This window comes from Corvus hawaiiensis, chromosome 4, assembly GCF_020740725.1.
Source record: "Corvus hawaiiensis isolate bCorHaw1 chromosome 4, bCorHaw1.pri.cur, whole genome shotgun sequence".
Lineage (NCBI taxonomy): Eukaryota > Metazoa > Chordata > Aves > Passeriformes > Corvidae > Corvus > Corvus hawaiiensis.
In genome coordinates, this window is record NC_063216.1 from 1,732,764 (window position 1) to 1,748,406 (window position 15,643).

Here is a 15,643-nt window from a genome sequence, read left to right on the forward strand (position 1 = left end):
TGACAAGCTGCTCTGCAAATCAATCTCTTGCTAATGTCTTCAAAATTGTTTTCCATTTGCAAATAAGCTCAAATATGTCTTGAGAGTGTTTTACCTCATCCTCCAAAATGACTTGCGCAATATCAGCATTTTGGCTTTATTCCTGCAGGGCTTACTCTGGACAAAAAATTTCAATTATGAATGTTGGCTTTTTCTCACAGCTTACTTGACTGTTTCATGTCTATCAGAACATGAATTCAGTTTATTCCTTAATTTGTCTTTCCAAATAGACAAGATTATTAAAACATCTGTCTTCATAAAGGAGCAGGCACCATTAGAGTACAATATTTCGTAGTTCTGTCAAGTGCTAGAGAGTCCATTATTTCATAGGGTCCTAAGCACACAGTACAAGAGCTTTAGATTTCCCAAGAAGTGTGTTGGAGGTATGTGAATTGTTGTGATGGGATGAAGGAAAGATAGCTCATTTTGAAGGACATTTCTACCGTAATCCTTTCGAAGCAGTAATGCAGAATATTTTTGGGAGGACCTTCTGATGTCTTTTTAGCCCCTGAAAGAAGGCCGTGCCCCCCTGAGCATCTGCCCAGTTGAAATGCAGAACCTATTTCTTTTACACTGCCTCATTTTGCACCAATGACCCACAAATAGACATATTCTTACTACTGAGTTATGTATTCCTACAGGCCATTAGAAATCTCTCCAACAGCCCACGTGCTCTCAAGTCTCATCTGAGATGTGTATCCAACAGCAAATACAGGTCATGCTCTGAAGCTCTGCCAGGCTCCTGGGAGATCTGTTTAACTCCTCCATTCAGTCTTAAGTGTAATTTTTTCATTTGTTTTGTGCATTCCAAAAAGGGTGAGGAGGGAACAGGACACATAGTGGATCCTCCCCATTTTCCTAACTTTAACTGAATGATTACCTATGAAGAGTGATTGGACCTTATGCAGGAACCATGAATAACTGGGGAAATGAAAATGGTATGGGTTTGAGGAGTTTTTTATGATCTGTAGAAGCAAATAAAATCTTGAGGTTTGATAACAGCTAGACACAGGTTCTTGAATCTAGATGAGAGAGATTGACACCCAAGGCTGCTTTCATTTGATGTTTGTTCCATGGCACTTCTGTAAAAGCCTAGAAGGTTCTGTCCAGTTCTTAGCCATGAATGTCAACATAAAAGCTCCACCACTGTCCATATTCTTCAGCTCCTTTGTTGGTAATATCTGAGTGGCTCAGAGGGTCTGAATTTCTCTCTTACAACTATAGGTCCAGCTTCTAGGTGTAAGGTTTAATCACATTAACAGTTAGTATATGACAGATGAGCCATCAGTATTCTTTATGTGGCGTTTGCTGGTGGCTATCAGAAGCTGTTTATCTGCATGCATCTCAATCCTGGTACCTTTTGTTTGCGTTCTAATCATTGCACAAAGGATTGGGGAGGGCACTGAGGTGTTTGGGCTGCTGCAGGTAAGGAGGCATTTTTTTTAAAGAGTTCCATGGAATCAAAAAAAAGCTTCTTGTTGCATTTGTCAGGTTTTTTTACTTTCTAGTGGTTCTCATTCATAGAATTTCCAGGAACTGACTCTGAAAGAAGGAGAGCAGCTGCTTCTTCCCTTTTCTTTAGCATTCGAGTAGCTTGTATGTTCCTGAAGTCTACCTGCCCAGCCTGCTCTGTACAGGGAGACACTAGACTTGCTCAGCAAATTGTTTAATCCCCAGGAGCTGCAGCTGAGGGTCTTTTCATGAAGCCAGTTCCTTCAATCATGGGCTCATTAAGAGTTGTGCCAGGTTCTAATGGCCATCCCTCTCTCTTTCTTCCCTTTGACTCTTGCAGTGAGCATGCCCACCAGCGAGACCGAGTCCGTGAACACCGACAACGTCCCTGGAGCGGATATGGAAGGCGAGAACTGCGGCGCAAGGCTGGCGTGAGTACCTGCACACAGATAAGGTGTTAGGGGCCGGGTTGAACTGGGGGGTAAAGCCAGGGCAAGTGTCAGGCTTTTTAGGATGAAGAAAATCCCACAGGGGGTGAAAGGAGAGGCTGCAGAAGATCCATTGAGCCCGGTTCTTATCTTAATTGCAATGTTAACTCACTGCGGACATTAGTGAAGAGCCTCTGGTTTGACACACATGTAAATAAAGGACAGGGTGCCCAGAATAAGCAGATCTGGTTTTGCGTAACAGCTAAAAGAGGAACTGGTGGATAACAGTGTTCTTCTTTTAAAATTCCTCATTGGTGATAGACTTTTGAAACCAGTATGTGTAGACTGAAGAGTGGAAATGACTGGTTTATTTTAATTTTTCTAAAGATTCTTGTACACTTTACAGTGTCTTGTAATAGAAATACATTGCTGATAACTCCCATCCTGCAGACTGAATTGCACCCTTCAAATGCTGGACAGAGTAGTGTAGTGACAAAGAAATGCAACAGTTAGGAGGGATTAATGCCTCCTTGAAATTGTACCGTTGTAATTTGTGGAGATTCTTAAGAATGTGTGAGATAGCAGTTATGAAATGCCATAATATGTGGTGTATTTTTTAGCCTCACAGAGAGCAAGAATAGGCGGGAAGTGTCCTTTATTCCCTTTTGCATTAAACAAGAATGGACTTTATGCTCTGGGGCAATACATTATTCCCTCCAAATGTCCTTGAAACATGAGCTAAACATATCTGTGCTATAGCTTGTACCATGCTGGAGTATTTTGAGGTTTTTTCCTGTCCTGGGAGCTACCTTGAGCCCTTGGGTGTTACTTGAATGGACCAGATAGGATCCATCCTAGGGTGATGAGGGAGCTGGCAGAAGAGCTCTCCAAGCCACTCTCCATCATCTTCAGTCCTGGCTCACCAGGGAGGTCCCAGATGACTGGAAGCTGGACAATGTGATGCCCATCCCTAAAAAGCCAAAAGGAGGATCCAGGAAGCTACAGGTTGGGGACACAGTGGCTGGACAGTGGCCAAGCAGGAAGGGGCCTGGGGCTGTGATTGACAGCAGCTGAACATGAGCCAGCAGCGTGCCCAGGTGGCCAAGAAGGCCAAGGGCACCTGGCCTGGATCAGGAATATGTGGCCAGCAGGACCAGGGCAGTGATCCATTCTTCCCCTGTACTCGGCCCTGCTGAGGCTGCACCTTGAGTCCTGGGGCCAGTCCCAGGCCCCTCAGAGATGCTGGGGCGAGTCCAGAGAAGGGCAGCAAGGCTGGTGAAGGCTCTGGAGCACGAGTCTTACAAGGAGCAGCTGGGGGAGCTGGGAGTGTTCAGCCTGGAGAGGAGGAGGCTCAGGGGAGAGCTCACCACTCTCTACAAGTACCTGAAAGGAGGCTGGAGCCAGGTGAGGGTCGGGCTCTGCTCCCAGGAAACAGCAACAGGACCAGAGGAGAGTCTGAAGCTGTGCCAGGGGAGGTTTAGTTTGGACATTAGGAAGAAGTTCTTCACAGAAAGGTGATTGGGAATTGGAAAGGGCTGCCCAGAGAGCTGGTGGAGTCACCATCCCTGGAGGTGTCTCAGCAAAGGCTGGATGTGCCATGGTCTGGTTGACAAGGTCGTGTTTGGCTATAGATTGGACTCAATAATCTCAAAGGTCTTTTCCATGCTAGTCAATTCTGTGTGATTCTGTGATCTGCATTAAAAGATGTGATATGTGGAATATATTGGCATTTCAATCTCTGCTTTCCTTTATCAGTCAGTGACTAACAAGCCTCAGGAGAAATTATTTGTGATTGCTTTCCTTCACCTGCCCACTGTTGTGAACCTGCTGAGTCTTTTAGTTTAGATTATGAACGCTTTCCTGCAGGAACCAGGCCAGATGTATTCACAGCACTGGGGCCGTTGTAGCCCTTTCTTTGGCACCTCACAAAGTTGCTTGTGCTCTTGGCACAGTGCAGGAAGCATCAGATGGATCCAGTTTGGAGAACCCTCTATATTCTGCAGTTTTGGTTCACAGAATCACAGAATGGGTCGGGTTGGAAGGGACCACCCTGGGTCATCTGGTCCACTGACCAGAGTGGCAGCCAGAGCTGACCCCGACCTTCACGTCTCCAACAAGGCCTTCCCTGTTTGTTACAATGAAGTTGAGCAGCACACCATTCCTTGGGGGCACCTCCACTACCTGCCTCAGAAAGTTGCCATCCTTGCTTTCCAGGACACCCCTGGACTGTGCTTTGCTGTGTTGCTTCTCCAGAATATATCAGAGTAGTGAAGTCCCTCATAGGTGTGGACACAGGGCCAAGAAGAATGGCAACAGTTACTCTAAGGTTTCATGTATTTTTAATATTACAGCTTGTATTCATTTAATGTTCTTAATCCCAAAGGATCCTAAAGCACTTTATGGACTGTAAATGCAGGGATTGTTTTCACAGCCATAGAGTTCAGCCACCTTCAGGGTAAAATGTGACAGGTGTTTAAATACAACAGGCACAAGTGTTCAAGGAGCTGTATGAGGGATAGCTTGTTTTGCACTGAAACTGCATTGGGAATTTTGGCAACTGGAACATAATTATCTTAGCTGGAATGTGGCCAGGAGGGCTGAAGTTAAACTCAACTCTAAATGTAATCATGACTTAGAATGGAGTTCACTTAAAATAGGCCAGCATGCTCACAGGAGAATGGCAGTACCCTGATCTGGCATTAGGAAAAGGGATGGTTAGGTCCAATATATTTTAGGGAAAAAGACACAGGAAAATTACAGGAAAACAGAGCTTCATTTCTTCTTCTCATGTTGCAAATGTTAAAACAGGGCCCAAAGTTTCAGCAGAGCAGGACACGTAAGATTCAGAGAGACAAACAGTTTCCTTGCCACTTTTCACTTCATCTGAAAATGGGTGATGTATAGTAGGAAAATTGAAGTCTGTTATTGAGAAGAGTTTTTCTAGTCCTTACTCAAGGACAGCTGAGATCCCCAAGGCCTCCCTCAGATTGCTTTTCATCTCTAAGAGATGGATAGGCTCCTTCCTCCATGAAAATTAATGGCTGTATCATTGAATAGGAAATTTTGGAGTGAGATACAAATTTTGCCAATGCTGCCTGCTTTTGTGAAATGTTTGTTTCAAACTTGTGGATCTGCAGATTCCTTAGTTACAGGCCAATTCAGACCTGCCTTTGATTCTGAGGTTTAGAATCCTTTCTGGTTTCTTTTGTCATTGTATCACACACTTTGGCAAACAGAGAAACCAGCTTTCATGGTTTCAAGAAGTATTTAGTGCTCTTCTTTTTGCTGAGTCCTCATTCAAATCCCACATAAGCCAACATTCCTTCTGGAACATATAAAATGCAAGCAAGGATTTATTTGAATGAGCATGTTCTTTTATTGGAACCTGACTAAGAATCAGAATCTGGCCCAGTATTCAAGAATAGTGAAAATCCATGTGGGAAGTCAGTGGAACTTTTCAAAAAAGCTCCTCATCAAGTACTAGATTTTGAGTAAGCATTAGTAATTACAGTCATGTCATCCTGATTTGTTCTAGTTGAAGATTAAACCAGGGCTTTTGAGCAGTATCCTACTCCCTGTTTTTGCAGTTGGAATACCCAAGATTTTTGTTCATTTGTTGAGTTTCATCTGTTGCAGATGAGTCTCGATATTTTTACCAGCATTCTAAACTCACCCCGTGGCCATGAGTCCCCACTGCTTTGCTATGAACACACACTTTCCCAGAGGGCAGGGGCTGCTCTGGGCAGGCTGCAACCAGACATGACTGAAGCAACATCGGGCTTTCAAGTCAAAGGCAATATATTCATTCATTTATTTATTTATTTATTGGCATCAGACTGCCTAGGGCGTTTAACCACCCCAGCACCACCACTGCAGTTATAGGCTGAGCTTGCCATCAAAATGCACTCATGATCAAAGGGAAAAAAGGCCCAGGAGACTGAAAGAAAAAGAATTTTTCATTGAAAGCAACTTAGAATTGCTCGCTGTTCTTTCTGTTCTTTTAAAATGCTGTGGAGTTTTGAAAGGCTGGGTCTGTGAATGACAGAAAGATCTGCTTGAGAAGCCAGGCTCAAATGTACCTTTTGGAAAAGGAGATCTTCCCTGACAGCCTTTCTCAGCTCCACAGAGACGTATGCTGTGTGAGATCAGGAGAGTACCTCTCAAACACAAACTACTGCCTACTGATGAATTGTCTCACAGAAGCCTTTATTTCTCCAGTATCCATGCTATAGAAACTGTCTCCATCAACTGTCTTCTCTGGAGTGATGCCAGCCTTCAAACCAGCAGGAGTTTCAGGAGGAATCTAACATCTAATCTCTCTTTACTTGTTGTGTAAATCAAATTTATTAGAACTACAACAAAACAAACAAACAAAAAAACCCCAATTTCATTCGTAATAATTTCTGGTGTAATTCTGCTGGCAACAGGAGTGCTGTGGCACAGCACAGTTTGCTTCCTAAGGGTATTCACTTTATCAGGCATCTGAATTTGAAAATGGTTTCACAGGCTTCCACAGAACATTGAAAAGCATCCCACAACTTCCACAGTATATTATTCCTGTCGTGCTATTGCCTTGTAGTGGGCTGACATCTGCCCTGCAGTAGGAGCACAACAGCTTTTATCCTCAAGAACACTTGGAAGTGGAACTTATTTGGATGTGTCACAGCTTTCATAACCTGTTGCCTCAGGGTACAAAGAAGCACGTTCCTGTGCAGCAGGCGTCAGTGGGATACACCCAGAACCAGGAGCAGCGGGGTTCTGGTTACAGGGTATCCTTACACCCAGGGCTTCTCAACAGAGAGTAATTCCTCTGAGCCTCTGTGGCTGCTGCTGTGCAGGACTCCGATTCCTGAGGACAGGCCATTGCTCATAATCAGGAGTAATCTGTTCTGTGCAGGGTGTCAGCATATATAATCTTCCAATACAAGCAGAATGTTAGTTTTCTAATACGACCATGCAGATCTGGAGTGCCACAAAAGAGCTCGCTTTTATACATATGCATTAGCTAAAAAAAGACCTTTGTGGAAACTAATGCTCAATAGAAAAGTGAAGCACTTGAGCTCAAAGGGAAAGAGAGCTTAAAATTATCTGCTTTCATTGAAACAATAACCTACTTGGCATTTTCGCCTTGGCCAGGATTTCCATACATATGGGGGACAATTCAATTGCTTTTCCGCCAAAGACAGTTCCAACAATAAAACAGGATAAACCAAAATGAACAACCTGCACTGGCTTTCCAACTGAAAACAGTGTGTCCTGAAAATTCTGTGAGCAATGGAAGCTTTCCCTGGCAGCTGAATGGTCAGTGATTTTTCCCTTGGTGCTTTTCTGGCATGGAAAATAATTCCGGTGCAGTTCTTGCAATAATCAGGATAGGAGCCAGTGGTAAAGGTGAAAGTTTTCTTGCAGGTTTGTTGTAGTTGCTGCTGATTTTCACCTTATGAGAAGATGGTCTCCTTGTGATGTGATGGAACCAAAGGAACAACAGTGGGAAGAAAAGTCTGCCAAAAGCTCTGAAACCACTGCTGACTTCAGCAGGAAAACTCACAGGATCAAACCTTATGTGCCAGTATCAAATACTGCTCTCCAACTTATTATGAGCAAGGTGTTTTTAATATTCACAGTCAGCTCTAGGTGTGTGTCTAAAGGACAGTAGCATGCCCTTATGGAAGAGGAAATATCTTCCTGCTTCAGATTCCTGTGACTTGCCACAGCGAGAGCAAGATTATTTACTGAATGCCTAAATGCTGGCCTATTTTCCCAGCCTGTAAGAAAGCTTGTTGAATAGCAAACCAACTCAATTTTATGCTGGACAGATCCAATTTTCTTACATATATTCTGTAGATTCTTATTGCTGCTGGCCAACAACTTCCTCTTAAAACCAGCATCGCTCCCATCAGGTCAGCATGCTCTCCAGTGCTTCTGCAAGAAGAGCAAGAATGTAAAAAAGGAGACAAGAGGCATCACTGTGTGAAGTCTGCTGAAATCCAGTGATTGCCTCAGCAGGAGGATCTCAGTCCACATCAGAATGCATCAGAATTTGTCTCAGTCCACATCAGAAGTTGTCCAGGTCCAGTCACCTGTTCTGTTTTACACTTTTAATTAACGTTCAGAAATGAGAAAGGATCACGGCATGCTCCTGTACAGCTCCCCAGGGTTAGCTGTGTTGTAGCAGGCAGGATGGGGGCCCATTGCTTCAGTGTGAATCACAGAAACTTAGCAAGGGCAGAACCTGGCCCTAATGCTTTATTAGGCTGGGAGTTCATCAAGTGTGCTGCATACACTCCTGAAAAGGTCTATCACTATATGTTTTGCCGCAGTAATGTGATGCCACCTTAGGGTGGCTGCCATCTCCTCAGGGGTGCCACCATCCTGACTAGAAGTAATGAAATGTCATCAGCAGGAACAGAGGGAAAATTGTGCCACCTTACCAGTAACTGCAAGAATGCAGCACATGGCACCAAAACAGAATCCATGTCACACCAGGACTGCCTTCTCACAGTTCTAAAATCTGTAGGATACGGCCAGTGAAGCTCTTGGGATGTTCCCCGAAGTTGTATATAACCTAGAAGCTTAATAATGTCCTTTTCTGTGTTGCTGCTTTTCTGACAGCTTTTGCTGGTATCCAAAGGCTTTTGTGAGTCCTCATGGAGGTATCGTTGCCTCTAAGCTGGGATCACACAGTATAAAAGCAGTTGTGACCAGAGTGTTGGATAATGGCCATGTTTGATAATGCCCACACCCAGAACACAACTGTAACATGGCCTTTGTGTCATGCTTGGTGACCTACAAGATTTTTCCAGAACTGTCTGTTGTGCATACAATTCCACAGAGCCCTCAATCCCTATTACACAAAACTGTCACATCCTTCCCAAATGCCTTCTCTAGTGTCCACCATGAGCAGGGAAATGGAGACTACTTTATGTCTCAGAATGTGGGATATCTCATTACTTTTGAGTTATGCTGATTATCCAGAGTTTATGTGGATTAGAACCTTTAAATTTCACTGTCTTATCTGTGTGTTGTATGTAACTATGTAAGGTTGGAGGAGTTTTAGAGAATTTCAAAGCTAGCTAGTCAAACAGTAGAGATCTGATTTTTGTGTTTGACTTTCTGAAAGATAAGCTGAGTTACATGGCTCCTATGATAAAAACACTCAGTAGCGATCTGAAGTGGTTTTCATTAGGCTCCCATACCATAATTTTAGACAAGAGTTTCTCAAGACATTCCAGAGTTGGACACGGTTGGAGGCACCCTCTTTCTCCCAAAGACCTAAACCTCCCAGGACACCAGGGATGCAAGAGATCCATGTTTAAACTCAGCAGAGAATCTGGTCCACTCTGAACCCATTAAGTGCCACAAGCACTGCAGCAAGGCCCTAAATCCAGGCTATTTGACAGCCTCCAGTGATGCCATAAAAGCATTTTTTGTGTGACATTGGTAACCCAAGTTCTGAAAAAAACTTAATCATGAGAGTCATTTGAAAAATGTTGTTTCATATTCGTGCATAATGTTTTCAGAAACATTTATTATACAGTTTATTTCCAAAATTCCATTTCACTCTCTGATTCTACCTCTAAATATAAATCTAATCCTCCTTCCTTGTCCTGTTCTATATATATAGCACACCCACATGTGATAAAGCCTTCTGCCACAGCAGTAAGGCAAGGTGGAGGGAGGGGGATGAAGGCTGTAGGTAACCTGTGGGAGCACTGAATGCACTTGGCTGCTGCTCATAATGCTCCAAAGATATAATTATCACATGCATGATGAGTACTACACCTGCTGCATCTCTTTTGCTTAAATAAATAAAAGATTCCAGTGCAGCCTCACTGGGAAACCATTAACCAGAGAGGTCACCAGAGGATTTCACACTCCCTGTCCTTCCCCTTCCATCTTGCTCTCTGGCTCGCTCTCTCTCTCTCTCTCTCTCTCCCCCCTCTCTTCTGTCCCTGCCAAATTTCACCACCTCCTTTCCAGTGCTCAGATTTCTGCTTCCTTGTGATTTTTCCATCTTTCCACTTCCCATCTTTGAGCCTTCTTTCCTGTTGCCTGTAAATCCGATCCATTACAGTTCGTAGGTAGTGCTTATCAAGCCAGAATTCTCAGTGAGAAGTTGGGATAGCTGTACCATGAAGGATGTGCTTTGTAGGTGCTTCACCTGGCATCCTTGTTAGAGCTTGCTTTGTCTCTGCAGCATAATTTACATTCTGCTCTGCCAGTGCATTATTTCTTCTTTCTCAAGAGTCTTGCACGTGTCTGTAACCTCACTGCTGCCCAGTGTGTGGCCTAGACAAGCTGCCTGTGACACAGCAGGAATGATGTATTTGGGTATTTGGTGCAAAGGCTTTTTTCTTTTTTTGGCTCGGCCCATCTGCTGGTGAAAAGTTCCCCTGACTAAAATCTCTTCCACACAAGGAACCTGACCTATCACTGTTTACTTGTCAGTAACTGATGTCCTCAAGCAGGGACAGGACCATTGTTAGGGCTGCTACAGTAAGTAGTATCAGATGCTTGGAAAATTACATTCTCCCGTCTCTGCTAACAGTGAATCCAATTCTGAGGCAGTGCAGTAAGACCTCTGCTGACTGTTGTCAACAATGACTCACTTTCCCGTCATGGAGGGAACCTTAAGGAATGCTTCAACCCAGCAGAAATACTTCGTTCGTAGTCATTCCCCAGATTCTCATTTCTGATGGTATTGCTAGTTGATTTTGCAGCTTCCTAAATCACCTCTGACTCATGCCATTGTATCCACATACGTTTATTTCCCTCTGTGCACCGTTACGGATTTAGCAAAAGGCAGCCAAAGTGTTCAAAGTCCTTACAGGATGTGTGTCAAGCAGAGCAAGGTAGTGGTTAAAGAGCTGGGGCCTATTTCTAGCTTTGCCTGTGACCTCTCATAAAAGATTAATGAGATTATTTAGGTGAATAAATCCAAATGCCTGGAATTAGATATTTAAACACATACATAGTGGGAATATGGCCAAATCTTATGGGACGCTTAATTCTCAAAATTTCATTGATAGCAACAGAATCTGTTATTGTACAGACCCATTTGAGTGCAAACCAGTTTACACAGATAACCAAGACAAATAAGTGTTAGTATCTAAGTTTGAAAATATTTGCCATGCACTGGTCTTGCTTCAGCTGCTGAAAAAAAAAAGCAGTATTTTCACCATTATTGTTTCATAATGTGCTTAGGTATCCTGGAGTGACAGGTGACATGTGAAAGCAACAATTCTGTCTGTATAAAGTCATACATATTTTAATATAAGGAAAATAAAAGTAGCTAAGTTTTTTTTTAAATAGTCATTCTTAAGAAATACATTTGGCAGCAGTTGTAGAGTGCCCCTAGCATTAGGCCAGCCTTTCACCCAGGAGAAATTCCAGTTCACTGATATCTGTAGGTGGTAGAATCCCACCATGGCATGACTTCTGCTTCATGAGTCCCACCAAAACACAAGATTTGGGTATTGGGGAATTATAGCCATGCCCAGTGCCTACATTGTCTTACAACAGATCCAAGGGGAAACCAGCATGGATTTAAAAAAGCATTGAGCTTACCTTTGTTTCTTTCTATCGATATTTTCATGACAGATGGGAGGTATGGGACAGCTTCCGAGACTCTAATGACAATTCTTGTCTTTCAGGCATCGGATCTCAAAATCAAAATTTAGGTAAGTAAAACTGACTCTTGTTTTTCTCCTTTTTACTCTTTTTGTTCTTTTCTGAAGTGGTTTACACCAGCATCTCTGGGATGCAGTGGTGATTCTAGGAGATCCTGCTAAATATGTCAGATTTTTGTCATAAATCAAGATTGTTTTTCTTAGTTCCATACTGAAATAAGGCACAGGGACTATTGACCTCTGAAGTACCTATCTATGCTACCTATGTATATCAAACCTTAAAACATAAAATCAGAAATAAAAAGCCACTTCAACCCCATAATTATACTACATCCATCAACATCAACCCTGTCAGCTCAAGGCTCTCTGTTGCACTGCTCTGCTTTGCTTGATTGTAAATATTTCAACTGATGAAGTTTCCATCTTATTTGTGAAACTCTCCTGTTCACCCTGGAACGTGGGGAGCTTCTCTGGTGGTGTTTGGTTGGTTCTCTGTTGACTTAGAGGTTTTGGAAAAGTGAAGCAGTCCCAAGGTGGCCATTTGTGGGATTTCACTGGGGAGGCTGACTGAACTCATGGATCTTGGTTGTTAAGGTTCACTTCTACCCCTTTGGTAGGAGCTCAGCTGCCTCCATAATCCTGAATCCAAAGTCAATTTTATAGAAAAACTAAATGAATTTTCAGAAAAACTGGAGCAAGTAAGTGTGTGCTTCCAGTTACCTAAGGAGCAATGTCAATTTAGGGATGCACATATGTGACATCCCCACGTAAAGGTTGTAGATACAAGCACAATCTTTACATACACTGTCATGTGCATGCACATTTGTGCACGAGTACACGCAAAAGCGTGTGAGATTGCAAATAGTTTAATGACAACATCAATGTCTAAGTGTGGTGCCCACTTTGGAAGTTGGGAAGATTATTTCTTGTCCCAAATGCACTGCAAAACACACAATGTATCTGTTTGTGAGGGACCGGGTGCCTTTACAAATTGCATAGGTAAAACACTGTAAATTTGACCACCCGTTGAAATGCTGTTGCCAAATTCTCGTCCACGTTGTGTTTACATCGTCTGGCTTTAGTGCCTACAGATGTGAACCCTGATCCTCAAGCATGGCTGTGGTTTGCCACTGGAAATTATACCAGGACAAGAGTAGCCAAGAAAAGTTCTTTCTCCTGAAACATTGTGCATGTGTGTGGCCCTTCAGACACACACACATATGTATGTAGTACCTATATAAAACTATTAGATTTATTATACAGTGGCAAGTGTTGCCTGGAAACGGGTTGCTATGCAAGTTAAATTCTGAAGAGTAGGAGGTGTGTAATTAGCTTTAAATATCTTCTGTAGTTAGTAATTATCCTGAGAAATCAGTGACACAAGGGGATGTGTTCATGGAAGGCAAACTTTAAAAAGTCTCTTGATTAGCAAATGGTACCCTTAGTTCCAGGCATGAAGGTGAGATGCTGAAGCCCCCAGGCCTCAGGATTTCTTTCAGAACTAGCCCTTGTATTGGGCTTACTCCTGAATGTTGCTGAAAATGTTGCTGGAACTATTCTTTGGATTTTATCTGACTTCACCTGTCCAAAGACTTAATCCTTCAGCTCCATGTGACAGAGTATCTTTCTATTGACTATCCTGAGGCTGGGCAAGGTCCCATTGCAGGCCACAAGCATCAAATACAAGGAGAATATTTATTTTTGTGGCAACTGAGCTAAAAAACCTCTCAGGGTATCTGCAGAGGATGTCTTAATCACACTAAGATAGTGCTTGAAGACCTTGCAAATTGGTTTAGGACTAACTTTATTCCTATAGCTAAAACGAGGGATGTTCACAACTGTTGACACTGATGAGAGAGTATTTCTCAGGGTGAACTTGAGTTACTCTCTACCATTCTTGAGCAATAAATCAAGACTAGAGTCTCCCTTGACAGAGAGCTGCAATCACCTAAAGATCCCTATCTGAAAAGAACTTTTCCTTCTTCAATTTTTCAAGTCGCTACTGGCGCCGATGGAATCGATTCTGCAGAAGGAAGTGCCGTGCTGCTGTCAAGTCCAATGTTTTCTATTGGCTGGTGATCTTCCTCGTGTTTCTCAACACCCTCACCATTGCCTCTGAGCACTACAACCAGCCAGACTGGCTCACGGAGGTCCAAGGTGAGCAGAAGTTGCTGGTTCTGTTTATTACGGTCGGTGTCAAAAAAGGGAGCTGGGAGAAGAGCTGATGCGTTAAACCACGCAATGTGAAAGGAGTGTGCACAGCTCCAAACAGTCCTGTGTCTGTGGAGGATCTTAAATAATACAATAAACTTATCTGCCTGCTGTGGGAGAAGTTACAGGAAAAATGTAAATACCTCGTTTCCAGTCAAAGCAGTATTCCATTGGGTGGAAGTGAAATCAGGTGTTTATGCTTAATTTATATTTGCAGCAACTGGATTCCCAATTTATGGATAGCTACTGGGAGCCCCACATTGTCCAAGGTTTCCCCTGAAATGGCATTTATTATAAATTCTGATTATTAGGGAGGTGATGAAGAGTGATTTGTGAAGTTTTTCTGTCTGCAGAACAGAATTCTGAATTCTCTCTGGAGGTGAGAGCAGCTGAAAAGGCTTAATTAAGCAACAGTAGGTAGCACAGCAGCTCCTCTATTCCCACCCTCCTCTGCAGATGATGGGTGTGAAGGCAGGTTGTGCACAGGAAGGCGTGTCCCTGCCACTGGAGGTTGTGTAATACATTGCAGCTGTATGTGCAGTACGCAGGAACTGCTGTAACCATCTTGCTAAAACATTTCTGTGAATGAGATGCCCACGCTTTCCAAGTTCATTCTTTGACCCAAGCTTACATGAAGTTCACTTTTAAGACTGATCCTTAAAGTGCTTTCTTAGAAGCAAGGGCCAAGGATTAGTTGTGATGATCTTTTGACTAAGTTTCCTTAATCTGTTTCTTTTTGTTTTTCATGAGACACTGCCAATAAGGTGCTGCTAGCTCTTTTCACGGCAGAGATGCTGCTGAAGATGTACAGCCTCGGTCTCCAGGCCTATTTTGTGTCCCTCTTCAACCGCTTTGACTGTTTCATTGTGTGCGGAGGCATCCTGGAAACGATCCTGGTGGAGACAAAGATCATGTCACCGCTGGGCATTTCGGTTTTGAGATGTGTCAGACTCCTGAGAATATTTAAAATCACAAGGTACTTTATTGCTTCTTTGGGACTGGAGGAGGGCTACTGCTCCATGCACAACATGTATAGGTACAGGTCACTCACGGGCCTGTTTATTTTCACTTTTTCTGCCACTAATTAGGCAGTGAGAGCGCTAGATTAGCAGTCCTCATCTTCTGAAGTCCGTAGCAGGGTGGGGAGGGCTGTACAGACTGGGTATCTAACCCTGATGTGAGTGCTGAGGAGTCTGGCATAGGCAGCTGGAGACACCTGATACTGTGTAAAGTGCTAAATTGAAATCTGGAACAGTGTGAACTGAGCTCAGGCTCTTACAGTCCGCTGCAAAAGACAGAGAAAACCAAAACAGCAGATAGCCTTGTGACCTTCTCTGATGCTTTTTGGTGACAGAGAGGAGCCTGAAAGACTGCTTTGAGCCAAAAGAACATTTGAGTGAGGAGCCCATGCCAGCTCTAGTAGACTCAACAGTGACCCGAGTGGGAGATTGTGCCAACACCAGCAGCTATAGGCAAAGGATATTGCCAGCTATTCCCCTTCCAGGGAGTCCAGCATGAAGCAGCAGCTTTATGAAGAAACCAGACTTTTTCCAGCTTCCAGTATCTCCTCTTCTTCCTTTTTGTTCTTTTCCCTCTCCCTCTGCATAAAGGCACAGTGATATCTATTAAACAGTCACTGCTTGCTGAGCCAGGCACAACCAAAACACCAGCTTGGTGTGATAGGTCTTTTTCAGCTTGAGGGGAGTTTGTAGGAGAGATCAGCTCCAAACTTACCCAGAGCTCTTGAAACAAGTCTATCCAAGTACTATCCAAGCAGCACCAGGTCTGTCTTTTCCCATGTGGGTACCAGTCAGCACTTTATAAGAAGCTTGACTGGGGCGGTGAAAGAGTGCTTCTTCTGCATACTCAGCTTCCAAAATGTCC

General features: G+C 43.4%; 1 protein-coding gene across 27 annotated transcripts in view; it reads left to right on the forward strand.

The window, feature by feature from the left end:
• The window catches only part of CACNA1C (calcium voltage-gated channel subunit alpha1 C), a 465,784-nt gene that overhangs the window by 342,246 nt on the left and 107,895 nt on the right, over positions 1-15,643 (forward strand). For all 27 annotated transcript variants that reach the window (XM_048301198.1, XM_048301175.1, XM_048301189.1 and 24 more), the window contains exons 10-13: positions 1,832-1,922; positions 11,573-11,599; positions 13,545-13,705; positions 14,510-14,735. In XM_048301198.1, the coding sequence (XP_048157155.1) occupies positions 1,832-1,922; positions 11,573-11,599; positions 13,545-13,705; positions 14,510-14,735 (505 nt within the window). The remainder of the gene's footprint in view (positions 1-1,831; positions 1,923-11,572; positions 11,600-13,544; positions 13,706-14,509; positions 14,736-15,643) is intronic.